The following is a 26461-nucleotide window of genomic DNA, read 5'->3' as shown; positions in this document are numbered from 1 at the left end:
TTTACATTTTGTACAAGACTTCCTTTATTATAAATAAAGCTGCGTGAGAAGATCCATACAAATTCAACAGTGTCCTGCTATAAAAGCAGCGGTTTGAGTACAGCATTGTCAATCAAGGAAGACCTTAGTTTGGAGAGTTTTGGTGTTATTGCCTCTCTCAGCTGCATTGCCAAGATTGATCTTCATACTACAGTTTTGCTTCTGAGCTAACATTACACACACACCCCCAGTCCTAAAAAAAGACAAGTAATAAATAAAGCTATTTACTATGTAGGATCCTATGGAGCTAACACCTCAATGACCAGCAGCTAAGCTGTTACAGGCGGGTAAAGTCGCATTTCTTCACCACAGAGAAAATGTTGCAAAGGCCTTGCATTAAAAATATCTGGTGAACAAGCACCAAATCCCGCTGTTTGAATACTGGATAAAGTTTTGGATCCTTTTGCTAAAAATACATCTTTATACCCCTGTAAGACCTGTATACAGAACAACGTGGAGAGAATCCATATTCTGTGGTTGCCACATACTAAAGAGTGAACTCCCAACAGTTCCCCTTAGAAGACATTCAGCTCCTGAACAGCAATAATCTTAGACCAAGACATTTCCTAAAGGCAAATAGCTCCCAAGGCTATGTTGCAGATCAGTGGCTGCTATCAAGCCACCACTAATTCCATTGCTTTGACAGAGCCTATAATGAGATATTAACATAACAAGTTGAGGGTGGAGGGAGTGGCTGGAAATCAGCAGAAGGCAATAGGAGTTCATCTGTTAAATCCACCGGGTTAGCAAATAGCAAGAACAGCACTGAGACACAAGGAAGAGGTCCAGGACAGGCTGTTTACCCTTCCTTAGGATCTCTCACAGACATACAGGCATTACCTAAGAGATGTTGTGTGTTTGTCACTCGCATGTCGTATGCTGTTTGGTTTTAAAAGAACGTTATTCACTTTAAACCACAAAATCCCACTTCCACCCACACCCTTTAAAGCTGCTTTGTATGAATGCCCAGCCAGACTTCAATCAAGGCAGAACTAAACACAGGCAGCACTAAAAAGTCTTAGGACATTTTTACTGGCTGACAGCTGATGGAGCTGAACTGTCTTACAAACCTTTTTTATGAAATGTGAGTGTGGCCTTTTACTGATAGGGCCAGCACTTGGTGGGCAAAGATTTAATACAGGAGAGACAAGGAATACAAGAGTCCAAGGAATGACGTGCTTCACATGATGTACCGCCTCAAAGGTCTGATCCAGAGAAATGCTGTGTACCCATATCTCCTCTGATGGGACCATATATACCTCTGGTATATATCCTGGTATATGGCTTACAAAGAAGATCTCTGCCCTGAGGCTTACTGGAGCACAGCTTATGATCAAAGAGCATTTCTCCCCCTGGACAGGTATGAGTGGATTCCCTCACAGCCTGAATGCACAGAACAGACGTCCTAAAACGTGCTCAGGGCAAAATGAACATATAGCATGGAGGAAAATTAAGCCAAGCAATTTGCTTTCAGGGGAATCAAATCCATAAATTCCTTGGTCCAGCTCCGATTTGGGTTCAACTAAACCTCATGGGAACACTTCAGGGTCAGTTTGGGCTTAAGAGAGAACAGGCACACAAATACAGAAAATGAAGACCTAAAGATTCAATCCACATATCAGTTTAAGTTCCCTTTCAGTCTGAGCAGCAGTGCTCAGAGCTGTGTAAAGACGAGTTTAGGCATGTTTACAAGCCCGTAGGACTGGCGTTACAAAGCGTTGTTCTGACATTTTAACAGGGGAGTTACCTTATTCTGTTAAACAGCCTTTTCTTCTCATCCTCTCCCTACTCAACCTTATATAAAAGTTATTTTTCAACCCTGAATGTAATTTCCTGAGAGACCTGGGTCACAAATTTCTGTTCTTTGGACAGTCTAAATTTAGACTCCTAACAGGAAATGGCAGAGAAATTTTTATTTCTCTATGGTTGGGCTGGGAACACATTTAGAAGTAACTCCAACCACAACTGCTTCAGCATGGCCTGCCTGCCAGCAGCCCACGTAGCTGGATCTGCTGCAGGCACCGCGCAGTAAATCTGGGCAGGTAAAAATGGCAAATTGCTTGGGTTTGCAAACACAAGCTTGTTACACAGCTTCCAATACAGCCTCCAGGCTCCAGTATTTACCCACCCTCCCTGTACCTCTGCTTGTCACTACCTGCTTGTCATGTCACCTGAGAATGCTCCTGCCCTCTTTCCTACTAGGGAAGGCTTGCTTGGTTCTACTAATGAATATCAGGGGCTTATGGCACTCGTTAGCATTAGCAATTAGTCTTGCCCTGTTGCTCTGCCAGACCTGGCAGTCTCCCAGGTGCTCATCGCCAAGGGTGCTGAAGCAAAAACTGACTATCCAAGACCTTCCTACTGGCATTACCCACTGGCCTCTTCTCTCCCATTTTGCTTCCTACTCCTTACTTTCTGCTCAGAAATACTAGCTAACCACCCTTTAGCTGTGATGATAAAAGTCAAGGGGAGCAACAATTTGAGCAAAGAGTTCCCTGTCCCCACCAGTGCTTTCTTATGAACCAGGTGTGGAAATGGGATTTACAGCTTTCTCTGCCTTTGTGCATGAAATGTCCCTCACTGGTGGAGGGAAAGACAAGAGCAGACATCAGGGATGATGTCTGGGATCTAATGGTGGTGAAATGGTTTTTACCAGGAAAAGGGAAAGGAGGATACATCTATGGAGACTTTGCTTATCAACATACTGGATAATAAGCCTCATGCTGTTCCTAGTAGTGATACAGGATTAAATCTTCTCTCTGATGCATGTGATAGAGAGGATTAATAAAAATTACCTGTGGAGTCATGGTAACATCATCCCTGATGGGTCTCACTACTCAGAACAACTACCCTCCTGTAAACAGGATTTAGAGAAGCCCTAGTGTAAAACATTGCAGGAAATCCTAGTGTAAGAAAATGGTAGGAAGGCACCTCCCTTAGCACTAGAGGCCAGGCCTCCAGGACCCGCACAAAGCAGATCTGCAATGAAGCGCTGGCTTAGATCCTGCACAAAGCACTTGAAGGAGGGTGAGTGGCTACTGAGCCCTCTCCTCTACCAAAACCACCTCGACAGGGCTGAGTAGCCCACTGGCATGGCACTGACATGCTGCTTCCTAAGGGAGTTCAGGCATCTCCATTTCTGCATTGGGTTTTTTAGCACATGCCTTGAGATTCTCCCCTGGCTTGAAAACCTGCAGAAGCTGTCACTTCCCTGTCACACTCCTGGCTCAGCAAATTACAGTCCGCTAGCAGCAGCTCCTCAGAGCCTTATCAGAGCAGCAGTCTTTAAAAGGATTGAGACCCTACCTGGAGGCAAACAAGTAGCTTCCGCCTGGGTATCTGGGAGCAGAAGGATGTGACACAGTCCACAAGGCAGCTGCAGGGACAGCGCTGCCAAGCTCTGCTGCATGTGCACCTCCTTCATCCCCTCCTCCTAACTCAGAGCCATCCTGCTGGCCTTGGCCTCATTAAAACCATGGCTGGGAGAGTCATTGTTCCCTCCTGCTATCAGACTGCTGAGATTGGCTTCATTATAGGATAATTTTGGAGAACTGCTTCTTTTATGAAAGGAAAACCTGTAGCAGTCCTTTCTCTCTTGGCTGTTCTCAGCCTTGCTGCCCTGAGGTAAGGAAAACAAACAAACAAACCAAGCCACCAGAACCCAGTAACGGTGTTTCTCTCTTTTATCTAAGGTGAAAAAGGTTCCTGTCCACTTGTCCATAGAAAATGGCCAGGAATATAACCCACTAGCCATGTTACCATGAAGAAAATAGAAGACTCAAATGAAATGGTCTGAAGACACAGCCCCTGCTGCCTGCTCTGCTACATCCTCCCCAGGGAGAAGAAATGTGCAGGGTGCAGGGGTGTTTTTGAAGGACAGGACAAGCCATTTAAACTATGACTGCAAGTCTTGTCAAGAAAGCTTTTTTTAATACATAGCTACAGTTCCCTTTTAATTAAAGAGCTGTGGTTGAGTAAAGGATCTCCATCCAGTCCAGATCTTGTGCATGACCCTCCTCCTCCCCACATCAGCACCCATCTGTCTCAGAGCTCCTGCTGTCTGCAAGCAGGCAGGCTCCTGCGATCCCAAGATCCTGTCTCTGATTCCTCCATCCTTTTCTTATCTCCCCCTTTCAAAGGAAATGAAGTATTTGGCCACCACCACTGTTTGCATTGCAGGCATCTGAATAAATTAGTCATATTTGTTGCTCACCACCACTGTAGCGTGACTGAGGCACAATAGAAAAATATATTCTTAGCTGCTTAAAACCCAGCCAGCACACCAGTGGAGCAGAAACTTACTTTTATACCACATTTTCCAGTTTCTCCCTATCCTCCCCCCATCCCCACTCCCTTACTGCAGAAACCGTGGCCCAGGACCAGTTCAGCCGCAGACAAGAAGCTGTACTGGCAAAATCAGTTGTCTCCAGGAGGCTTCAGAAAGCTGCCCCCTGGGCTTGTGCTTAGAGGAACAAGTGTTTTCCTGCTGGCTTTGGTTAAAGGGATTCCTTATGGATCCCATTGGTGTGTGCAAGGGGAATGTGCACTGTGTATTCATTTATCAGTGCAGACGTGTTCCTGAGCATCTCGTGGAATGTGTCCACTGTCTTCCTGTAAACGTCCCTGTGTAGCACAAAGGGACGGAAAAGGTTGAGAGGCTCAGCCCTCTGGAATATGATGGGGAAGCCCAGCTCTGCTGGTACCTTCCCATTGCCAATGAAGAAGTGGTAGAGCTTCTTTTCATGCAAACATTTCTCCAGGAATTTCAGCATGTCCTGTAGACGGGCCTCCAGCTTCTCTGGGGCCCAGTCCTGACTGGGACGTGCCTGCAAGAGATGCAGCATCACTGTCTTCAGGTGGTAGTTGGTGAGCCCACTTGGACCTGTAAGGCTGCACTGCTTCCCATGGAGGAAGGAGAGGATCTGAAGGCAGCTGACGTGGCAGGCGTTGGCAGGCAGTGTTTTGGAGACCAGCTGGATGAACCTCCTCTCATACACTGCAAAGGTGAGAAACCAGTGAATGCTGGAGGGGAGGTCTGCTGCCAGGCTGCTCCGAGGGAAATGAGAGATGAAGTAAACGTCTGAGTTCTCATACTGCACCACAGGGGTGAGGTTGAAGGCAATCGATTTCCCTGATTTAAATTTTATCTTCAGGGCTCCTGGCGAGTCCAGGAGGCTGAAGGAAAGGTCGAATTCATACTTGTGGGAGATTCTGTTCCAGGCCTTGGTGACTGCGATCTGGAACCACTTCATGACTTGGTCGGCATCCAGATATTGAGTATTTTTGAAGCACAGGAGGTCTTCCATTTCACTGCTGGGCCTGGTAGTATTGGCTTGGCTATGGAGAAGGCACAGCATATCTTCCCCTAGTTTAGTCTTGTCACAGATGCAACCTGTCACATCCTCATTTGCCCTGCATACCTTGATAGTGCCATAACCTTGTTTATCTGGGGGAAAAGAGTCACCAGAACACCACGTCTGAGACCGAAAACAGTATGGCTCTGGGGGAGCAAAAGGCACTATCAGATCACAGACAAAAGGTTTACGCACTCTCCAATTTTCATACATGCTCCCTACACCCATGCAGTCCTCCACTTCCATGTCAGCATCCCGGTTACAAACACTCCTCAAAGCCTCCAGCAGGTCATCTGCAAAGCCTTCCACCATCTCCCGCATCCTGGCCATGTCTCCAGTGGTACCAAGGATGCGCTTCTCATAGAAGCTGGCCAAGACAGCCTTGTCAGGGAAGGCCAGTCCTTTAAATGCTTTCCCCAGGACAGCCATGTCATCCTCTTCTCCTCCTGTGTCCTGCCAATTCCCTTCCTGGAAATCCTGCCTCCAGACCTCAATCAGCAGGAAGATGACCATGGAAAGGGCAGTCCACATATCCCATCGGAACTTTTCCTCTTTGCTTTCCTCCACTACCTCCGCAGCCTTTTTCAGGGCCTTCTGTGTGGCTTCCTGGTCTGCGATTTCCTGCTCCAAGCGCAACTGCTCCAGCCGAAGGCTCTCTTCCCGCTCCTTCATCTTCTGGATGATTTCTTCCGTGTTCTCGGGGACAGTGCCATTCTCTTTAGGGAAGAGGAGCGGGTGGTTGACGATAGCTGTAATCACCACTAGGCACACCCGGAAGATTCCCACGGGCATGGCAGTTCCTTCCCTGGAAAAGAAAGAAAGGCATAATGACCCACAATTCGGAGTGTCCCTGAAGAAGAAAAATGAAAGAAAGTCCCCACTTGAATGAAAGCTTTGGCATGCTTTCTAACCCTGAAAGAACTGCTTGAGTCTAGAAGCTCCTAAGTACACGTCTGTTTCTGCAAGTTATCAGCCAAGATTCCCTAACAGACTTTATCAGCAGATGGTGAACATGAGTGTCCTCTTATCAAATTAACTTTGAAGAACAGAACTGTGAAGGCAGTTGCTACTGCCAACCCACTGTGATGCTGTTGGGGCAGTGTGGGAGGACATGTCCTTCCTCCCTCCTTTAAAGTTCTCAGGACAGAAGCGGAAAGAAGCAGGCAGGACCTTCCCAATGCATAAAAATCAGGACTGGAGATGAGCACTGCTTTCCCTCAACGTAAGGCTAACGTTGCAGACCTGGCAACAGCACAGGCAGGGCTGTTCTGGCCCCCTTCCATGTTAAGTATGTCTGGGGACCCACACAGCCTGCTTTGATCACAGCAATCTTCACTGCCCGTGCTAGTTATGTGCACCCGGGTGGGAACAAGCCTGCACGGCTTTGTGCTTTAAGCAGGCACTACAGGCAAAGCTCTTCCTGCCTTTCAGCCCCATCAGCATCAGGCTGTGGCAAACCCTCCTGGCCCCCAGGATGCCTCATGACTGCGATCCCCGGAAAGAGGGCAGAGACAGAAAGATTGCTAAACTGGAAAGTGTTTCCTTTAGCCCAGTGGTTTTAAAAGCATCAGGTTGCTTATTTTTGGCACTCAGTTCACTATTAATCTGTGAAAGACATTAGTAAAGACCATGGCTTTGATCTAAGCCATCTCCCCCAAACACCCCCTTAACAGCTGTGCTTGTGGCCAGCTCACTCCTATTGGAAGTGACCTCAACGTGGCTGCGAGACACATCCCAGGTCTCGGTGTGCCAGCAACAGCCCCATGTGTCACCTCTTGCAAAGGTCCTTGGCATGACTGAGACTGCTACGGTGTTTTCGAGTTGCTTCGTGTGGTTACTGGCTCTGCTGCTCAGACCTCACACTTAATAAAGCTTTCCATGCCACAGGGCTCATGATGAAAGAATCTAATTCCCAGCTTTCCAGGACACAGTCCCATTGCTGAGGCATCTGCCTGGCTCTGACAAGGCCTCCATAGAGGTCTGGGCCAGAGGGTGCTCAGGCTAAAGCCTGGGCTGTTTCCTCCCAGGTGGCATTTCTATTTCTGCAGGGCTGGCATCGCTATCAAGACCCAAGTGCCTGCTCAGGGCAGGAAAATCTGAGGTTGTCACCCGCTGCTGAGATGTGGCAAGCTCACCAGTCACTCTTTCTAGCAACATCACTGCTCAGTCCTAGCACACGGAGACCAGAAGGACAAGATGGAGAAGCAGGGGTATTTCTTCTCCCAGCTGTGACATTTTAACACAGCTGCTTCAATGTCTCAAAAGTGTATTTGAGAGAGAAGGGTTTCTGTTACAGAAATAAAGTCTATCAATAAAATACCTAATCCATCAGACCAGAAACAGTAATCTCATTCCTAACAAACCAATTCATCCTGCTGTGGGAATGAGGCTGTTTCAGAGAGAGCCAAGAGATGGTGAGGCACCGTGTGTGCACTGCGAGCTGAGGGCTGTAATTTTCTCCCCCTGCAATAGCTCCTTCCTGGCCTAAACCCAGCACGTTTTGACGCCACAGCAATCCTGCTGTCCCAGCCTCTGGGCAAGAAGGAGAACATCTCTGGCAATCTCATTTATGCTTCCACAGGGCATGCAATAAAGATAGATCCATCCCAGTGGGCCTTGTTATCATTACTGCGCAACAAACTGCTGGCTTTCGATTGCAGGAACCTAGATTTCCTTGATGTGAGCACTTACTGTACATGGGAACTGTATCCTTCGGCATGCAATTATCTTTGCTTACAAGAGGGCTGGGACTGGAATAACAAGGGAAGGGAACAAGATTGAGATGCATTGTCCAAGCAGCAAGAAAATTCACACGGTGCTCAGGATAACGCTAAGTGCCCCTCCCTGTGTAACATTTACTAACTACCCTTATTTTAGATCCCATGTATGTACACAGATGAATACCCTTATGCAGACATTGCTCTGGAGATGGTTTGTGGCCCTTCTTGTCCTTTTTACACTTACCTTAACTCTTTAATTCATCAGGCAATGAATTAAAGCTGAATTAATGCCCAAAGCTGGGTGTTCCAGTTTTTCTGTGAGCTCCATGCCTGGCCACATTTTAAAAATAAACTGGGGTCGCCCTGCATTGCAAAGGGCTTTATCAGTTTGCTGGGGCAGGGCAGGAAGCGCTGGTGAGTTCCTTTCCTTAGTGCTACGCTCTTGCAGACCACGTGTGCTTTATAAGCTTAAAAATAACATGGCCAAGGGCCAGGTGCCTCCTCTTGCAGTCTTGACCAGGACAACATTGCTGCTCTGCCCTGCTAGACCTCTGTCCCTGCGGATGAGAAGTTTTGCTGTTACTGGATTACTTCTTAGATGCATAAAGCTGAAAGAAGTCAGCTTCCTTAGGATCTTCTTGTACCCTTCAAGACTCTCCTGTGCACAGCTGCCCATGGACAGACCACTTCCAGAGGTTACCTACCTCAAAGCTCTGCTAGCAGAAGGGGTTGGGCCAGACATCCGGAAGTCCATCACTGGCCAGCTCAGCTGAATTCATTCCAAGTCACACTGACAGTCTAGGCTACCTCAGCTGATTTTGCAGGACTAGGTTAGGAAGCATGCACAAAACCTTTTCCCCCAGCAAACTCCACAGGCATCAACCTCTGGAAGAGAGTCAGGGTGAAAACTGGAAGCGACAACATCTTCAAGTCGCACAAATTTGCAAGAGACGTGTCTGTTTTCATCCTGAACAGAGGAAGCTTTCCTGGTCAAAGCTGCCCTTTTGCTACTGTAGCTACGCACACCAGAAAATGAAGCCAAACATTAACCCTAGTTAAGGCTTAAGGCTAATGATGCTCAGTGACCAAGGTCTGTGGAGCCTGGCCTTGACAGCAGCAAGGGTGGTACAGGCAGAGCATTCCCACATCTCATCAGACACAGCTTTCCTGGCTAATATGGAAAGACTAAATAATACAGGTGAAACTAGTTGCACTGCCTGCTAAGGCGGTCCAGCCTTCCCCATAACAAAGGCCACTCTTTTCCCTTGCTTTTAACTTCAGCCCAAGCAATTTAAGTCTGATAAAAATATTTATTCCTGCTCTGGCTGAGACAACTTTTGTGTGGGGAAGAGGGAGAAAGTCCAAATGTTTCCAAGCTGGAGGCTAAGAAAGAGAAACATCATTGTTTCATCTGTGCATCCGATTTAGCAACATTTCAAGCATGAGGGAAAAAGAAAGTATTCATGAGGTTTTAAACAGCAAGTTCCCAAAGTGATCTTCAACCTCTTCCAAATTTCTGACCCTGACAGTTTTTTCCCATTCAAAACACGGACAATGTCCAGGCTTGGTAACAGGTCTACATCTAACCACCTTCTGCAGACCCTCTTGCAGCAGTCCCAGGGCTCCAAAGACCCCTCCAAGGGAGAGCACTGTGGTCCTTGCCACATGACAGGCAGGCCACCTCTGTGGGCAGCCAAGCCTGGCCTCACCCAACTCCCTGGGCTGAGGAGAGAGCAGAGACCCCACCTCTTGTGCTCCCGTGGGCACAAAGCGGGGAAAGGAGCAGAAGGGACAAGGAAAGCCACTCGGGGAAGGGAGTAGGGCCAGGAGCAAGTGGGTACATGGAACCCCGCCATCTCCATGCAAAGCTCCATCTCTGCTCACTGCCCAGCATGTGATGCTGCTTGTTCAAACCTGCCTCTGGCACCAGAATTAGATTCCTTCTGGGCTTTTCTGCAGCACTCACTGCTTCAGTGACTAGGCACTTCACTGATTTTAAGGTTAAAGACTGCTCTGAACAGCCTTGAGAAGTGAGGGGGCACACACCATCCCACTCTCCAGCTGGGGAGCAAAGGCTCAGAGAGATAAAAGCAGCTGATCGCTCTGCTGCCCAATTAGAAATAATGATCAGCTGCATCCTGTGGCACTTGGTATGTTCAAAGGCTTCACCAAGAGCACCTGCAGCCCTCCACCTTCCAGTCCCAGGCAAGTTAGGCCTCATCCTTTCAAGGCTGAAGCAGCCTCTCCCAGACTGGAGGATCCTGATCATCCCCACAGCAGGTCCTGGATGATGTGGGGAGCCCCAAGAGGGGAAGGGGAAAGATGACACTGCTATCATGCAGTTCAGGTTGGTGCTATGAAGCCACACGCAGAAGGAGGCCAGCTCTCACACTTGCTGATCTGAAAGCCCTTTGCTGCATGATTCAGTTACGTTTGGTTCATCCACTTGCCTGGAGCACGGTTATAGGTAGCGTATTGCAAGGAAAGGGAAGCAGCATGCGAAGCTCACAGGAGCACAAAGCCTTCACACAAAGGTCAAGCTGGAGAGCACCCTCTGCATGGGGCCAGGAGGCCTTTGAGAGCTGGCCAAAATCCTCTTGCATTCATGTCGTAAAAAACATGGGGTGAGTATGCCCAGAGAGGCTTGCCCTGGAATTGCCACTGGAAAAACTCTTCTCCTTTGCCACACATGGGCAGTGCCAACCATGGCAAAGGCTGGCAAAGAGATGGGCTGGAGCTCCAAAAACAGTGCCTTAGGTGAGACCTGCCCTGCCAGCCACGCTCAGCCCCTTGGCATTGGAGCAAAGGCAGAGTCGCAGCTCCTCACCAGCAGAAATGTAGGCCCCTAAGATGACAATCTGGTGCTGAGCTCTGCAAATCAGCACTTGCTGTGTCTCCATCCCTGCAATAACTGTCTCTGCATCTCCTGCACTACTTGGGTCCCTGAACAAGTGGCCTTGAAGGAAAATCACCTGCAGAGACTATTGCAAGACAATATAAAACCAGCCATCACGCTGTTTCCTGACAGCCCTGAAGATGACTGGTGCCTGCAGTGCACACTAGGACAAGGAGATTTGCTTAGTGGTGTTTTATGCGGCATGGGTGCAGAGCTCGGCTCTACCTTCAGCTTCTGCCTTGAACATCTCCTCACTGGGAGCATCACAGAGCTCATCTGGGGTGTGTGTGGGCCGAGCTGGGACAGCCACTGCCCTGTGGCAGTGTGTACTCTCCCCCTTCCCATCAGCCACCCTGCTATAGGGGATTTCCCTGCATGAGCAGCAAAGTCCTTCATAGAGACAATGATGCTCAAAGCCATAACAATGTCCCGTCCCTTCCAGCTAAAATGTCCTCAGCTTCTGATGTCCCCAAGCCTTCCTCACACCCTTTTCCGCAACAGCTTCCCACCCTTTTGCCTCTGGCTCAGTTGGGCAAAGGAAAAAGAGAGATATTTAAATGGCAGCTTGCAACTTGCCTCTGTAGGCTGCTCATGTGCTCTGAGCCCAGCCAACCCTCCATCTTCTCTGAAGACATGGGAGAATATTTCCCTTTCACTAATGGTCCCTTTCTTTCCTCAAGAGCTCCTCATACAGATATATTTTTTTCCACCTTTATATTCCCTTAAATTTTGACTCATAGGAAGCCAAACACACTCTGGTTGGTGCTCAACAATAAACCAGATAGGAACGAGCTGAAGCTTTGATTCTTAAATTAGAAAAACCCAAGTCAAGCCACTGCGTGTGGTTCAGTAATGCACTGGAATACGCCAAGACGTCACTTATGACACACTTGATTGCTTCCTGTGATTTAGCTGACACAAAAGGCAGTGAATAGGTGGCTGCCACATTGTGTTTTGCTTTGGCAGGCTCCAAGAAAAGAGGTGATTCGAAGAGATGATAGTTACTATAGCTGGTTGGGAGCTTTTTTCATTGAAAGCTGCCAAGGTTTTGAAACCAGAACTTTCATTGGAACAAATACAATTTCTGAGATTCTTTTTGGGAAAGCTAGAGGTCTGGAAAGGACTCAGCTGCTTGTTTTCACTGGAGAGATTAACAGCCCAGAACAGCCACTAAACTGCACTTGGGACTTTCTTATGGGGAAACTGTGAATCTCAAGTCCAGGGGTTTCAGGCCCAGAACAGCCATACTCCCTCTTCGCTGAGCTTCTGGGAGCCCCACGATTCCTCCCCTTGCTGTAGCAGAAAATACATTGCCTTTTTGCCTTTGAATGTATAATCTGAAAATGCTTCTGCTGCATTTATGAAGAGCTAGTCAAGACAAAATGTTTGCTGAAAGCATTTGTAACACACACTACATCCTTCTCCAATTTGTAAATACCATTGCCACCCCTGCCGGTATTTTGAGGTATGCCCAGCTGCAGCAGAAACAAATTATGTGTCCTCTTACTGGGGACTACAAGCTCTGAATTGTAAGAGACATGCACAATGAAAGAGAAATGGGAATTGCAGAGGTGCATGTCAGTATTACAGTTCCTGCCAAAAACCTGGAAAGATGCACTTTATTTAATCAACCCCACACTATGCTGCTGTTTTTCCACCATCTTCCCATCAATGTTTACAGAGCAGCTGAAAGGCCTTTGCTGGCTCAGAACAGACTGTGAGGGCAGTTTTCCTTCCAGCTGCTACATACAAAGCTTCAGGAATAGACATGTACTAGATGGACAGTCACAGAAAGATGAAGAGAGAGAAATACCCTGGTGAAGATATCAGACTGGTCTCTGCCATTAGTTGCTGGGAATTTGTTGTTCAAACTTTGCCTCTTTTGCACTGAGAAGAATGAGAAAATGTTCAAGTTTTAATTTTATATGCACATATTTGAAAAACAGGGCACATGCCTATGCCCTTATAAGTCTGATCACTTACTTGGGATGACAGAAACTCCTGTTGAAGACTCTCCTCCAAATTCAGGAGGCAGTAACAGTAATCTAAGCTTTCATCTCCTTCCCAGCCCCTGAGGTTGCTGCCACTGCTTGGCTGCTTTTGGGTCAATGCTCTGCTCTCCAGATTTGACCTGGGCTTTCACAGGACTTGAGGAATTGGTTTTGGCAGGACTTCACTCAAGCCTGTCTTGTTCTTGAGACCATTTTTACTGAAGAAGTATTTTCTGGGGCAGGCAGGGGAGGAGTCTTGTTTTGATGATGAATTTCAGACTAGAAGCAAGTGAGGTTTCCTCCCAAGTCAGCACCATGTTCGTTGGGGGCTGTGACTTATACAGCACCCCAGTGTGATGGACGCTGCCAGCTGAGCCAGCTCCTGGGAGACATCGTGCCTAAGCGCTGCATCTCAAAACAAGAGTTTCCATGTTCACCTGAGTCAGCAAGGTGGGGCTGCAGCATCAGGTGGGGCTGGCTGGACCCTCGGGGGGGTCTGGAGAGCCCTTGGAGCCACAGCGAATGCACAGAGCCCACATACTGAAACACACCCCAGGGTGACTAAGGGTTTATTGCACCAAATTACCTTTCCCACCCCACTGCGTATGCATTAGCACATGTGAGCCTGCCTAGCTTTCGCCTGGCACAGGCAGTAAGAGCCCGGAGGCTCAAATGAGGATCCTCACCTGGTTTCTACCCTCCAGCACAAAGACCCCACTGCTGCAGGGAGAACACGTCTCCAGACCTGTACAGAGCCACACAGACTCCCCACTTCCCACTCCACCATCAACTTTGACAGCACCCGGCACAGCCCACCCAGAGATCACACAGCACGGGGCAGCCAGGAGATGCTCCTACTCTCCCATCTCTTGAGCACAGCAGCAGCTGCAGCACATACAGCCCAGCCAGGAACATTAGGAGCCACAAAAACACAATACAGAGTCCCAGTGGCACCAACTTGTGCTGTTCTTTCAAATGAATTAAGCTTGCACGCAGGACGTTGGTGTCGTGAGCTACCGGCTGGGACAGAACAGGGCCAGCCACAGCAACTATAACTCATGCTCTGACTTGTCTTCTTGAGCATTAAATTAGTTCTACAGACAAAGTACCAAATTCCAGTTGTCAGCACAGTTGCAGTTGTTTCAGCACAGACTGCCGGGATCGGGCTTTGTCTTTGGCTTTCTACCAAAGCCACTAGTGGCAAGGACCAAATGCACTGACACATGAGGTGCAGAGGTCTGGATGTTGAGACTGGTACCGCAACCATGTTTAAAACCAGAACAAGCCGGCTGGCCTACTCAGGACTACACAAGACAGGTATGGCAGAGCAAACGCCTTCCAAAACATGCCTGGAAGCCTTACCCCAGATTAGCTGCTTGGCCATAGGACAGCAGATGGACAAGGCCACTTGGCTGATAACTATTGTTTTGCTGTTTGACTGAGAACACGTTAGCCTTTTGTAACATCTGGGGACATCCTGTCCTGGGCCTGCTGCAGTGCCAACGGAGTCAGACGCGCAGCCTGAGTCGGACATCCTGCCCAACAGGTCTGCTGTGGACTTTCGGAAGCAGTATTTTCCTCCCAGGGTCACCAGATCAGGTATTTCCAAGGAAATGCTGATGCTCATCCTGTGTAGAGGACTAGGTAGCCCTCCCTTCCCATGGACAGGCAGATTTGGGGTGGATAAGCATGTGAGCAGCACTGACATTGTTCTGAAGGCAGACACTACCATGCAGCCTCAGGTCCAAGCAAGGAGTGATTTTGCCATCATCTCTCCAAGCAGGAGTGCTTGACTTGCCCTGGGAAGGACAAGGAGTCTCTCATGTCTTCCAGTCATTCACTGCCTTTGCCATCAGGAAGCTTTTTCTCATGCCTCATTAACTCTGCCCTGCTGCAGTCTGAACCCCTAACTTGACAGTGACCACTGTGGGTAAAAGTAGGACAGATTGTTTCTTTTCTACTTGCAGTAGCGCTCCAGATGTTCAGAGGTCCTTCCCTTCTGCCTCAGCTTCCTCTGCACACAGATGCATTTGTAAGATGTTGTGATAAAATCCTATTGACACCCCCCCCCCCCCGCCCAAAGCCTAGACAGTACAAAGTTTTGTTTCTGGCTCAAAAGGAGTTATTTGCCTTCTGGAGCTCTTTTCCAAAACCCAAAGAGATGTGGCACCTGTTAGATTTTTCAGTTTCGTCAGCAAGTGGGGAATTTATCTGTGTATTTCTAAGTCACTATTTCTTGGAGCATACAGGTTTCACGCCACTGACCAGAACACAATTCTGGCCCCCTCTTCCTGCCCCAGAAACCAGCAGCCACCGTCAAGGATGGCTGTAATAACTGCTAAATAAACACAGAACCACATCGTGCCCCCAAAGCACTCACTGTAAGACTGGACCCAAGAGGGTGTGCCCATGGAGACCAGGAGACAAAGCTAACGGTGTGAGGAGCATGTTGCTCAGCATCCTGCCTGCTGCCTGAATATGGTTTTTTGTTTTTTGACTGTGCAAGCCAGCTCAGCTTTCGTCAGCAAGCAGCACATGGGCAATCTGTGCAGTGCCTCGGGTTCCCCCTGCTACAGCTGAGAAGGGGTTTTACAAATTGGAACATAGTGCTGGCTGCAAGGGAGGCAGGAGGGGAAAGGTAGGAAGCGTGCATGTGGCTCCCACCCACGTACTGAGCTGTTGTGGTAGGATCCTGGCCAGGAACAGCTTAAAAAAGCCAAATAAGTTTTGTCTGTTAATTGTGAGAAAAAGAATTGGAATAGAATGACATTTTGTGGGTTGGGGTTTTTTGGGTTTGGATTTTTTTTTTTTTTTTAGGAAAAAAGACACACACCAAGAAATAAAAAGACAAGGTTGATAAGCCAACCTCGTCACCTCCCTCCCCCTCAAGCCCAATGTGATGGACGCCCATGCAATAGCTGGTTGTTCCCTTGTGCAATCTTTCATCAGCACAGATGCACACAAACCCCCTGCTGCTCTATCAAAAGCCTGATAGCGTCAAACACAACGTATGGAGCAATGTCACCGCACAGATGCGCTCTGGCCTTCACCTGGTGCTCATGCTGGGACCCACTCTGGCCGTCACCCCCAAGCCACATGACCTCCCCTTGCATGTGCAGGCAGCCACGGCTCATTGATCCGATCTGGCAGTCACCTCAGAGAAAGGTGGTGAGAATATAAAAACAGTTCAACTGCCAAGATGTTTGTTTAAATCTGCCCTCCTTTTCCCCACTTAATTCTCAACAAGGTGGAGAAAAATCACACCAGTGTTGTTAAATCAGGCAGTTGGTTACTCTGACTCTCCGCATCCTAAGGTAAGCACATGCCCTACATTGCTGCACATCCAACTTAACTGTAAATTGTACATCCATTGAAATGAAAGTTTCAGTATTAAAAGGGTTGGTGAAAACATTATTAGAAAGTTAATTTCCCAGCAGGGATACACCACTCCAGCACATCTAAGAGGATACTGGCACAGCTCAGACATGACTTGCAGAAAGATTACGTTTTATGTGTGAAACTATGAAGTCCCATTTCAGTCATGCAACAATGAGAACTTAAATAGACAGCAGAAAGCACAGAATTTGCCAGACACTTCCACATGGAGACGCTGAACAAAAACACAGCAAAAATAAATTGTCATTGCAGGCTGGGAATTGAGTTGATCTGAGATGTTCTACTCCATCACAGTCTCGACTCACTAACAAAGTCACACTCCTGTGTCAGGAGACCTGCAGGCCCAAGTATATGCTTAAACAGGACTCAAAAACACTGGATGGGATTGGAGGTTTTTGTGCTATTGGTCTATTGTTTTGCTAACTAGTTACAGCTGTTTGTATTCAAACAGTTGGGGAGGAACAGTATTTTGTAGCAAAAACATCACCACAGAAATGAAAAGCAATGCTTTAGTCCATTGCCTGAAATCCCAGCTTTTTTATAAAACACAATATAGTTCTTTAAATAAAGTTAAAAAACCCAGCAGACTGAAAACCCCTGGAGGGATGAGTAGATGGTGTGGAAGGAGGAGCGAACAAGAAAGAGCACTTCTACTGCAATGCTACTTTTTGACTCTCACTAGGATGAGTTCCTGATTTAAGCAGAGGCACTCTGCATTGCACACCAGCATCTGCGGGAAAAATCAGGCCCTATTACTTACCTGGTGGCTCTAGAAAAGAGCAGGAGAAACAACACAAATGCTTTGGGAAGCAGTCAGCCCAGTCTTGGCTCACTAGTCATAAACCTAAAAACTGCCAAGAGACACGCATGCACAAAAGTATGTTGGCTGTAGAGTACTGCTGGCTAACCCTGCTTTTCAAAATTAGTTTGAATAAATAAAAATCAGAAGAAAAAAGCAAAGCCATACAAGAAAACAGACTGCCCCACTTCTGTACAATGTTTCCATGAAGCTCATCCTTTCAGTCCTGTGGCCACCAACTCAGAGCCATTTTCACCCGAGTGATTCAGACCACCCTATTGCCACATGCACCCATATTTAATAATTTTCATGTGCTCTTTGCTCAGTTCCCTCTGCTTACCAACAAAAGAAAACATCTTTAAGCTCTTCCTGAGCTACAAACTGAAGAGTTTTAAACTGAATGCTGGGAAGAGACACTCTGAGAAGACTAAATGGGATAAGAGTGATGTAACATGCACCGCTGTAGCAAAAGTACCAAACACACACATTAAGGCTGTGAAGCCACATGGTTTTCATTTGGGATGTGTGGGGTGAACATATACGCTTGCTTCCTTTATAACATAAGCACAACAAAGGAAGGCTTTGTTTGGAAGCCAAGGGACAGCCTCTCCGCACACTTAAAGGCTAAGTTACAACGTAATGGGAACTGTGAGTCATAGCTGTGGGGCCCCGGCTCGTAGGCACAAAAATCCCCTCTGCTGCAGCAGGCAAGCAGCTCAGCCTAGCAAGGAGCAAAGACAGACAGCTTCCAGCTCCGCATGGGAGACTGAAAGTGTCCAGGACTAGCAGCAAATACAAGGCTGAGCTGAGATCACGTGTTGTGGGTGACTTACGATGCAAACACATCCCTTTCAGTTGACGTTTCTTCCTGTAACTCCTTCAAAGCTTGAGATCATAACCCTGCACTCGTTCCAAAAGCATGAAGCATCTATGGCACAACAGGGAGATGGGATGGATGTCAGCCAAGCACCTTCAGACCATCTTTTGACTTTGACTGCAGAAGAGTGTGGCCATGATACTTGGCCTGAGCAGAGTCAGCTCGCTAGGTAAGACTTCAGTAAAGCTTTATGTCCTTAAGTCACCTAGTATGCCAGATAAATTATGTCACTGTGTGTTACAGTAGGGGAGGGTCAGCTGATGGATTCCAGATACCCAAAATACAGACACCCATCTCATCCTTGCCCCTACTAGCCTGGGAGAAAAAGATACAAGTTGTCTTCAATTATCATGAACGGGTTGCAATCTGCACTGCAGAAGTGGCTGTGCTGCAGAAAATCCAAGTGTTTTCTCTCACATTTCCAACAGTTCCAAGGTATTTGGTTGCTAAATCTCCAGAGGCCTTTAGAAATCAAACTTTCATCTGAAACCAGTGGCAGTCAGGTACTTGCACATCCAGGAGGAAACAGCTTCAGATCCAAGCATTTTTGGTGCAGATACACAAGTACAAGCCCCCAGGGAAGCACTACACCATGAACAAGTATCACAGTTTAAGCTTGAGAATGTCTCCTTAGCTCCATCTCTGGTATGTATTAACATTCTACAAGAGCTTAAAAAGTAGGGAAAGAGAGGGATGAAAAAACAATACAGTATCCCCTCCTGACTACATGCGTGGCCTACACTGTGCCTGGATGGTTTCTGGGAAGTCTTTGTATACTTTGTTCTGAAAAGCCTGCAGCAAATCTCCACCTCTGTCTCCTAAGGCAGCCTAGACCACTGCTTAACTACCTCTACCTGCAGGAAAGTCTCCTCATCACTGCATGTGCTTTGTCCAAAGGAAGCTGTAGGCCCTGCTGGGATTCTGGCACATACGGGCAGTATCTTGTCTTATGGAGCTATTTCCCTTCCTGCGGGCAGCATGGGAACTGTTTGCTCCCACTCCTCATCAGGTGCTCCCTGACCATTACCAAGTCCTGCAATTTGGAAGAACTGCAAGCAAGGCACTCTGAAGCTGATTTTCATTGTTTTCATTTGAGTTTGGCCACAAGCTCTATCTTTTCCATTGACGGTGCCCACCATCCTTTGAGGCAACCCAGAGAAAGATGCAGTTGGTTACACAGATGGCTCAGCTGACACCTTATGGTGAATGTCACTTTTCTGCTCAGGCACAAGATCCTTCTCTACGTGCTCTTCCCCCTGGTTTTGAAAGCGACGGAACAGTACGTTTTCCTTTGCCAGGCAACTGAAATAACCATATGAATCAGAGACTGCACCTAACAGGGCTTAAATTCTGCAACAGTTGGCCTCAATGGTCCTCATCCTTGCCAACGCCATGCCTGGTTTTTCCAAGCCACATGCATGGCAGTGGGGTGCATCAGATGTTTTCCCTGTAAATGCTGAAAAGGCATCTCTGCCTTGAGGGAAGTATCACTGATATAAATAATATGCTAGATCAGCCAGAAAAACCTGCCTCTGGAAGAGGGATAATAATGAAAGATGGAAGTGGGGGGGGGGAGAGAAAGAGCTTCATTTGCACACAGGAGGATGGCAATGGGCCAGCTCTCACAGCTTTGATCGGGGCTGCCTGGAGGAACATGCCAGGGAACGCTGTGAGCCAAGATTTGCTAGAGCAGAGCAGTCGTTTGAACTGACTAGGATGGGAAGAAGGGAACAGACACCACCCAACACAGACACAGATCCAGAATAAATAAGAAAAAAAAAATCACATTGAGTACATGAATTAACAGGTACTCAGAGCTGTAGCAGGACATTGTGGCAGCCAGGACTGCTGCTCTGGCAGCTCCCTCTGCCATCAGCTCCAGTTCTTCGCTTCCCACCACTGCTATCCACAGAGCCTCTTGTCACACACTCGCAGAACGGCTCTGCCAGATGTCTGGGTTTCACCCGGAAGTTCTGCTATCAATGGGTTTTTCAGGGGTTTTTGTAAAAACCTGAAAACTGTACACATTGGAAGGGAAATAGTGGCTTTTACAAGCCAGCAATCTGACTGCCTCTGCTGTCACCCTTGATCATCAGCAGGTTGTCCATGCACTTCCAGGCCTTTGCTTTCCCTCGAACACCTGGAAGAGAGGGGATCTAGTGCTTTCCCAATCTGGGTAAGGTACCTATCGCAAGTTCTCCTGCATAAGCAGCAAATGCAGCAGTAGCTCCTGTCAGCAAAGCTTGGACCTGTTGGTTCCTTTCTGCCATCACTCTCTGACTAGACCCCAACTGTACCAAGTAGTCAGATAAAAGCAATTTTATACTGAATGCCAGGAAGAGAGAGGCTTTCAACACTGATATTCTAAACTGAAGCCATTTCCAAATTAAACCTTCACAATATTGCTACTTTTGCTTTGCAAGTGCTGTCTGACCCTTGCTTATGAGCCACACCACTTTCCTTCTGGCATTTCTGCTGCAAGGCTTATAATCTCCTAGTGAGAGCCCATCAAGAAGCTTTTAAAAATCACATCAAATCTGGAAAGAAGAATGACCCCCGGAGCACTTACCTGCTACACGACTTTGCAGGTGCTCATTAAACTTCACATTACTACTATCACTGTGATGCAGAGAAGACTGTATTCAGTCACCCACCACTGAAGCGCAGCCAGGAAGTCTGCAAAACAAGAAGAGCACAAATGAGGAAGTTCAAGCAGAAGATGGATTCATAATGCAGTTATCTAAATTAGGCATTGATTAAAAGAGAGATTAACTCACCCCTTACCTAATAAAATGATCATAAATGCTCAAGAGACCAGAAATAAATCAGCTTTGAAGTGATCAGGGAAGAGTTAAAATGCTGCTTCTCCCATGGGAAAGCGTGTAAATCACACCACGGGTCCATCAGCTTTGCAGACTTACTGGCAAATGAGCACCTCCCTCTGACTCCATCTTCACCCCCCAGCCCTCTCCTTTTAAAATGGATTAGGGTCAAATTAGCAGCTGCGTAAACGCAAGGGCTGGGACAGTTTTGTCTAGGATTGGTTTGCCTCAGAAAAGGCATCTAGCTGCTGTAAGCAGCTTGTGAGGTAGAAATACTTGCTTGGGGAGCTGGGTTTAGCGAGCTAATGTGAGAAACAGAAAACGCAGGAGAAGAGGCAGGAAATAAGTCTAAGAGCATACAGGAAGATGTGAAACACAGAACCGCAAAAGATAAACTACTATATTTTAGGAGAGAGACGTTAAGAAACATTAGATGAAACAGGAAACAAAGCAGAGTCCTCCAACCAGGAGGAGGAGAGAATGGGCCTGACAAGCTAGCTGCAGGCAGACAAGGGAGACCTTACCCAGCTGCGCCCAAGTGGGCTGGGGAACAGGAATCCGCCGCCCTCATTACCAGCCGTGATCACCACTTCAAACCCTCCAACTGTCTTTATCCAAAGGCCGATGAAACCATGAATAGCATGGGCTGAGCTGGGCTTTGGAGCTGGGTCCTTTAAGCGCTCGGTATTAGGTTGACGAGTCCTTGCTCTCCTGAACCCCTTCACTTTGGCAGCGGTTGGGGAAGGGATGGCTCAACCCTCCTTCCTCCCACCTACCTGCTCTGACCAGACCGTGTGTACAGTTTCACTTCTCCGTTTCCGTCTTCAACTGCGAAGCCAAATTGGGCAAACGGGCTCTGCCCTGACCTCCCAGCCTGCAGGGCTTGTGCCTCTGCTCAACCAGCACCACAACACTACCACTACCACCACCAGCACAGACTGCTGAGCACAGGAACAAGACACCCCAATCCCAAAAGGGCTGGATCTACGCTGTAATATCCCAGTGGATGTTTGTTAGCCCTCAGGGCCTGCAACGCCTGGTCTCATGGTGGCTCAGGGCCAGTTAGTTACAGCAGGTGCTTCTGCTTGGAGGAAAGGAGCTATGAGCACCAGCAATACTGCTATGGTATTTACATGCTCTCACTTGTTAAAGTAATTTTTAAGTCTCAAAAGAGACAGTTTAAGTGATGGTCTCCCTCTACTATATGTGTATATATGTTGGAGAGACCTTGACTGAACCTTAGGGGATGGTCTAAGGTCACGACAGAAGGTCCTTCTCAGCAGTGGGTGCATCTGCACTGCATCCTCACATGCTAGCACAAACCTCCCATCGCTCCCTTGGAGGCAGTCAGAGCAACACAGCACAATGTTTGTTGTGGGTCTGCCCTATACAAAAACCTCCTCTCCACACCAGAAATCAAACTCACCCCTGCTCCAGTGAAGCTCAGCAGCTAGTCTGGCCTTTAGGTCATGGCAGTAAAACCTATTTTCCTGAACTGCTGGTCAAAGTTCGCTCAGCCAACTTTGCATGGCCCATGTGTGTGTGGAAATCAAAACAAGCTTAAAAAAGAGCTCTGTTGCGGCTGCACCCCTGGGCCAGCTCTCCATCCCACAAGCTGCTTGAAGCTTGGCTACCTGCCTCCCTTCCTATTGCCTGTGCTGAGGGGTGAATGGGCAGAAGGTTTTTCTTACACAGCTGAGCCCACATCCCTGCAAAACCTGGAATTCATGGTCAGGCACACGATGATGCCACCCAGAGCACACCCTGGCCACACTCCCTCCCTCCAGCCTGAAAACCAGAGTCTCTACCTCTCTCCACCACCCAGCAATTACATGTGCTGATGGAAAGTATGCTGCCTGGCAGCAAACCTGCTTTTTCCCAGTGTAAATGGATTATAATAACACTTGGGAGAGAAAGAGCTGGCCCACCCAACAGCCCATTTTAAAGAGGATCTGAGGGAACAAGCCAGGAGCTTTTTTTTCCAGCTCCCTTCTCCATTGCACCATTGCTGTGGATTGCAATTGCAGTTCTGCAGAGCAGACCATGCAGGACAGCGCAACACAGGACAGCAGGGAGACTCATGCAGGCTCTTCATAGAGTTCATATAAGTTATCAGTGCTTCCCAGAACAACTGCTTCTTCATGTTCACCTTGTTGACAAAGGCTGAATTTAGGTTAAATTTTGCCAGGACAGTTATTTTAGAGGGGATACAGATGTGGCAGGAAAGCAATAAAACCAGAAAAATAAACCACCCCTTTTGCTGTGTACCCATTGCACTCAGGGAGCTGATTTAAGCTACTGGCAAAAAAAAAAAAAAAAAAAAATTAAATAGTACACCACAACACAATCCACTAAGTGCGTTTCCTGTTATCGCACTATATGCATTAATTTAATTGCAGGCAAGCTCCAAGATACTTAAAAAACAGTCAGCAAGTAGACAGTCACAAAAGCCAGCCTAAAATTGTCCTTATGAAAACCATACAGGTTTTGTGTAAAAAAACAAACTCAGAAATCAGTTGGATCAGCCCACAGAACACCAGTGTTAGGTTTCTGCAGGTCAGATTCCCTCTCCCTGTTACTCATTGCCACGTAAGGAGGATCACAAGCACAGGCATCCCGCTCAGACTGCTGTGCGGCAGAGGCACACGGGAGCCCTTATTGCCGTGGAGAGAGCCAACAAAATGCAAAAGGGAAGCAGGACGTGCAGCTTTGGTGGCAGTAGTCATCAGACAGCCCAAAACAATCACTCAGGAAAAGCAGAGTCCCCCAGTCCCTGACCAGGGCTATTTAGTCTGACTTGCAGGGGGGAAGAAGACTGTTCTTAATATATTCAATATATTGTAATGCTCCAAGCAACAAAAAGAGGAAGACAGTTAGGTGGGGAGGGGCCACTGCCTGAGCTCTCGACAAACAGGTCCAACACCTTTGGTTTGCATAGGTCTCTTCTCCCTTGCAGATACTGCTGGTGCAAATGCAGATCACTGCATTCTACACACTCGAGTTATGCCAAAAAAAAATAATTGTCATCTACCAGCTGGGAGCCAAGCAGCCCTCAGGGCTGATGCCAGTACTGACATTGGTTCTCTGACCTCTCTCTCCATATCTGTGGTAATCACACTTAATATGTGCATTTCCCATGTGGGAACAGTGTGAAGCACCTATTGTGCTAAAAACAAGGTTGAAGAGAAGGCTTTTTTCATTCCTAATTTCTGTACTTTGCTTTTCCTCAGGGACTGAAGGAACCACTTTCACATGTATTACAGAAAACTGGGACCAGTAGATTTTAAAAACAAATGTCTGTGAAGGTAGACAGAATCACTCAGAGCTGTAGAACAGCATTATCATCATGATGAAACCAAACTCAAAAACCTCACAAAACAAACCATGCTACGCTACAGCTGCTCTCCTGTCCAAGCACTGCTTGCCGGGTAGCTCAGGTCTTTGCCGGGCAGCTCAGGCCACACACTCATGCCTGAAGGAGATGCGCTGGGTATGGTTTAGGCCTATAGCACTCATTAAAACCATGTTAATACTGGTAATTCGCTTAGCAACACTGCTGGTGCTCATCTTGCCCAACCACATAACAGATACCAATAGCAACATGTCCTATTTTCCTGAAGGATTTTAATATGGCATTTCCCAAGAGAACTGCTTCAGAGGGAGATTGCTCCTGTTGGTCCAAGCTGAAGATGCAAAGGCCACTAAGGATCTGGTTCTGCACGTCAGTTCTACAGCCCATAACTTCCAGTATCCCAGTCCTGACTTTGAGCTCCAAATACCTTACTGTCCATCTTCAAAAAGATGCCCACACACAAACAGCAGCTCTAGTAAAAACATCACTCGTCTTCATACTCAACAGAGAGACATTCTGTATCTCAGAAGAAAGGCAAAGAAGCTTTGTAACAAGCTAAGCCTAAGCAACATAATACTGAACACGCACCAAAGCTCAATGACGCATTTTAGACCAGACATGCCTGCGATCAGCGCTGGTGTAAGGACCCCACGTACTGTCGGCTGCAGGGTCTTTCTCTATTCAGCATGACTCGATCCCGCAAAAGTTGCCCATGGGCTCCAGTGAAGGGGGCCGCGGCCAGCCCTCCTGCAGCTCACGGGCCCCGGAAAGCAGGGCTGCCTTCTGCGCCTTGCGCCTGCCCGGGCTTCTGGGAGAGTAAAGCCGAAAGAGCTGTGGAAACTTCGGTGGGCACAGCGACCCCTGAGGCCCGGTGCCTGAACACCCAGCGAGACGAGCCACTGACGCAGGGAGAAAGCACGAAACGCAAAAGTTACTCCGTTAAAAGAAACCGGGGAAGTGACACCAACGCGACCTGTTGCGGACAGCCACCCACCAAGTCCTGCCGCTTTGCTCCCCGCAACCGCCGCGGCAAACACGGGCAAACCCCTTCCCACGGCGGCAGCGCGGGGAAGCGGGACAAACCCTCCCCCCCACACCGTGTGCTCAGCGTCCCCCCAGCCCCGGACGAGACTTACCGGGCCGGGACTCCGCCGGGGCCGCCGCTCCCCGCGGGAGGTCCGCGCAGACCGGCAGCCGGTCCCCGGGGCGTCCCGCAGCGCGGCGGCTCTGCTCGGCGAGGTGCAGGCGAGTCCGCCCAGTCTGGCCGGAGCGGGTTTCCTTTTCTCTTTTGTTTTGTTTCTCTCCTCCTTCAAACCACCCCCGCCAGCCCTAGGAGCCGAGCCATCCTCCGGCAGGCTGCAGTTTGCTTTCTGAGCTCCCTCCCGGCTCCCCCATTAGCTTCCCAGATGGTTTTGTACTGAGGGCATGGGGGACGGAGAGGAAATGCGCTCATTTTGCTTCTCGGATGTATTCTGACCTCCTGGTGGTCGTGCCTGAGAGTCAGGGCAGCAGCTGAAACATGTAACCTTGCTTGCAGTTCTTATCAAAGGAGCAGATCCCAGGGACGCCGAACCATTTTCCTGCTCAGACCTGGCACAAGTAGAAACTCGTGAATCTGCCCAACATCCTTTCGAGGCGGAGAAGTGGCACTAGTTTCCTTGTAGGGGTGAAGGAGCTGAGGCACGGCAGGGTTAACTTAACCAATGATAAAGGCCACTGTAAGGGATTTAAAAAGTGTTGGAAAACACTGCCCTCATTTTACAGTTAAAGGGCATCTTCTTACAGATCTGGCAGATAAATAAGTTTGCTCAACAACTGTCACTTCCACAAAGAAACTTAAGGACACCACTTTTGAGTAACATCTATCCAATTTAGCAGAATTATAGATCCCTTTATTGCACCCTTCTTCTTTCCACAGCATTGCAACAACCATCTTGTATTACCACTAGTATGGCATGTTGGATGTCTCCACCACTGCTGCTTTGATTTTTTTTTTTTTGGCTCAGGTGGTGGACATGTGCTGCGGTGGGAGATAATCTACCTGTTAACGTTGCATTAAGACTTTGCAATATCAAGAGGGCACCAGGCAAATGTGGTGGCACAGCTTGGCATGGAAGCTGTCTAGCTTGTGAGTGATAACTCAGACTGTTAAGTCAGCCTGTTCTCTGAATTTCCCAAAGTGCTTATTCAATTAAGTAACAGTTTTAATGTTATT

The 26461-nt window shown here is 48.0% G+C and overlaps 1 protein-coding gene across 5 annotated transcripts; it reads right to left on the bottom strand.

Annotated features, from left to right (window-relative positions):
- Positions 1-25918, bottom strand: ITPRIP (inositol 1,4,5-trisphosphate receptor interacting protein). Of its 5 annotated transcripts, none has more exons than XM_054831162.1 (3): positions 25383-25918; positions 20642-20748; positions 1-6198 (listed from the first exon to the last, which is right to left on the bottom strand). In XM_054831162.1, the coding sequence occupies exon 3, from the start codon at positions 6183-6185 to the stop codon at positions 4536-4538; it is 1650 nt and encodes a 549-aa protein (XP_054687137.1). In that variant the 5' UTR covers positions 6186-6198; positions 20642-20748; positions 25383-25918; the 3' UTR covers positions 1-4535. The 5 variants fall into 5 exon arrangements, with proteins under 5 accessions (XP_054687137.1, XP_054687139.1, XP_054687140.1 ...); XM_054831164.1 differs by lacking the exon at positions 25383-25918 and adding an exon at positions 24903-25193; XM_054831165.1 differs by lacking the exon at positions 25383-25918 and adding an exon at positions 24835-24973.
- Positions 25919-26461: the final 543 nt, after the last annotated feature.

The sequence above is a fragment of the Grus americana genome, chromosome 7 (genome assembly GCF_028858705.1).
Source record: "Grus americana isolate bGruAme1 chromosome 7, bGruAme1.mat, whole genome shotgun sequence".
Classification (NCBI taxonomy): domain Eukaryota; kingdom Metazoa; phylum Chordata; class Aves; order Gruiformes; family Gruidae; genus Grus; species Grus americana.
The sequence above is the reverse complement of the archived record's forward strand: the minus strand, read 5'-3'. Positions and strand labels throughout refer to the sequence as shown.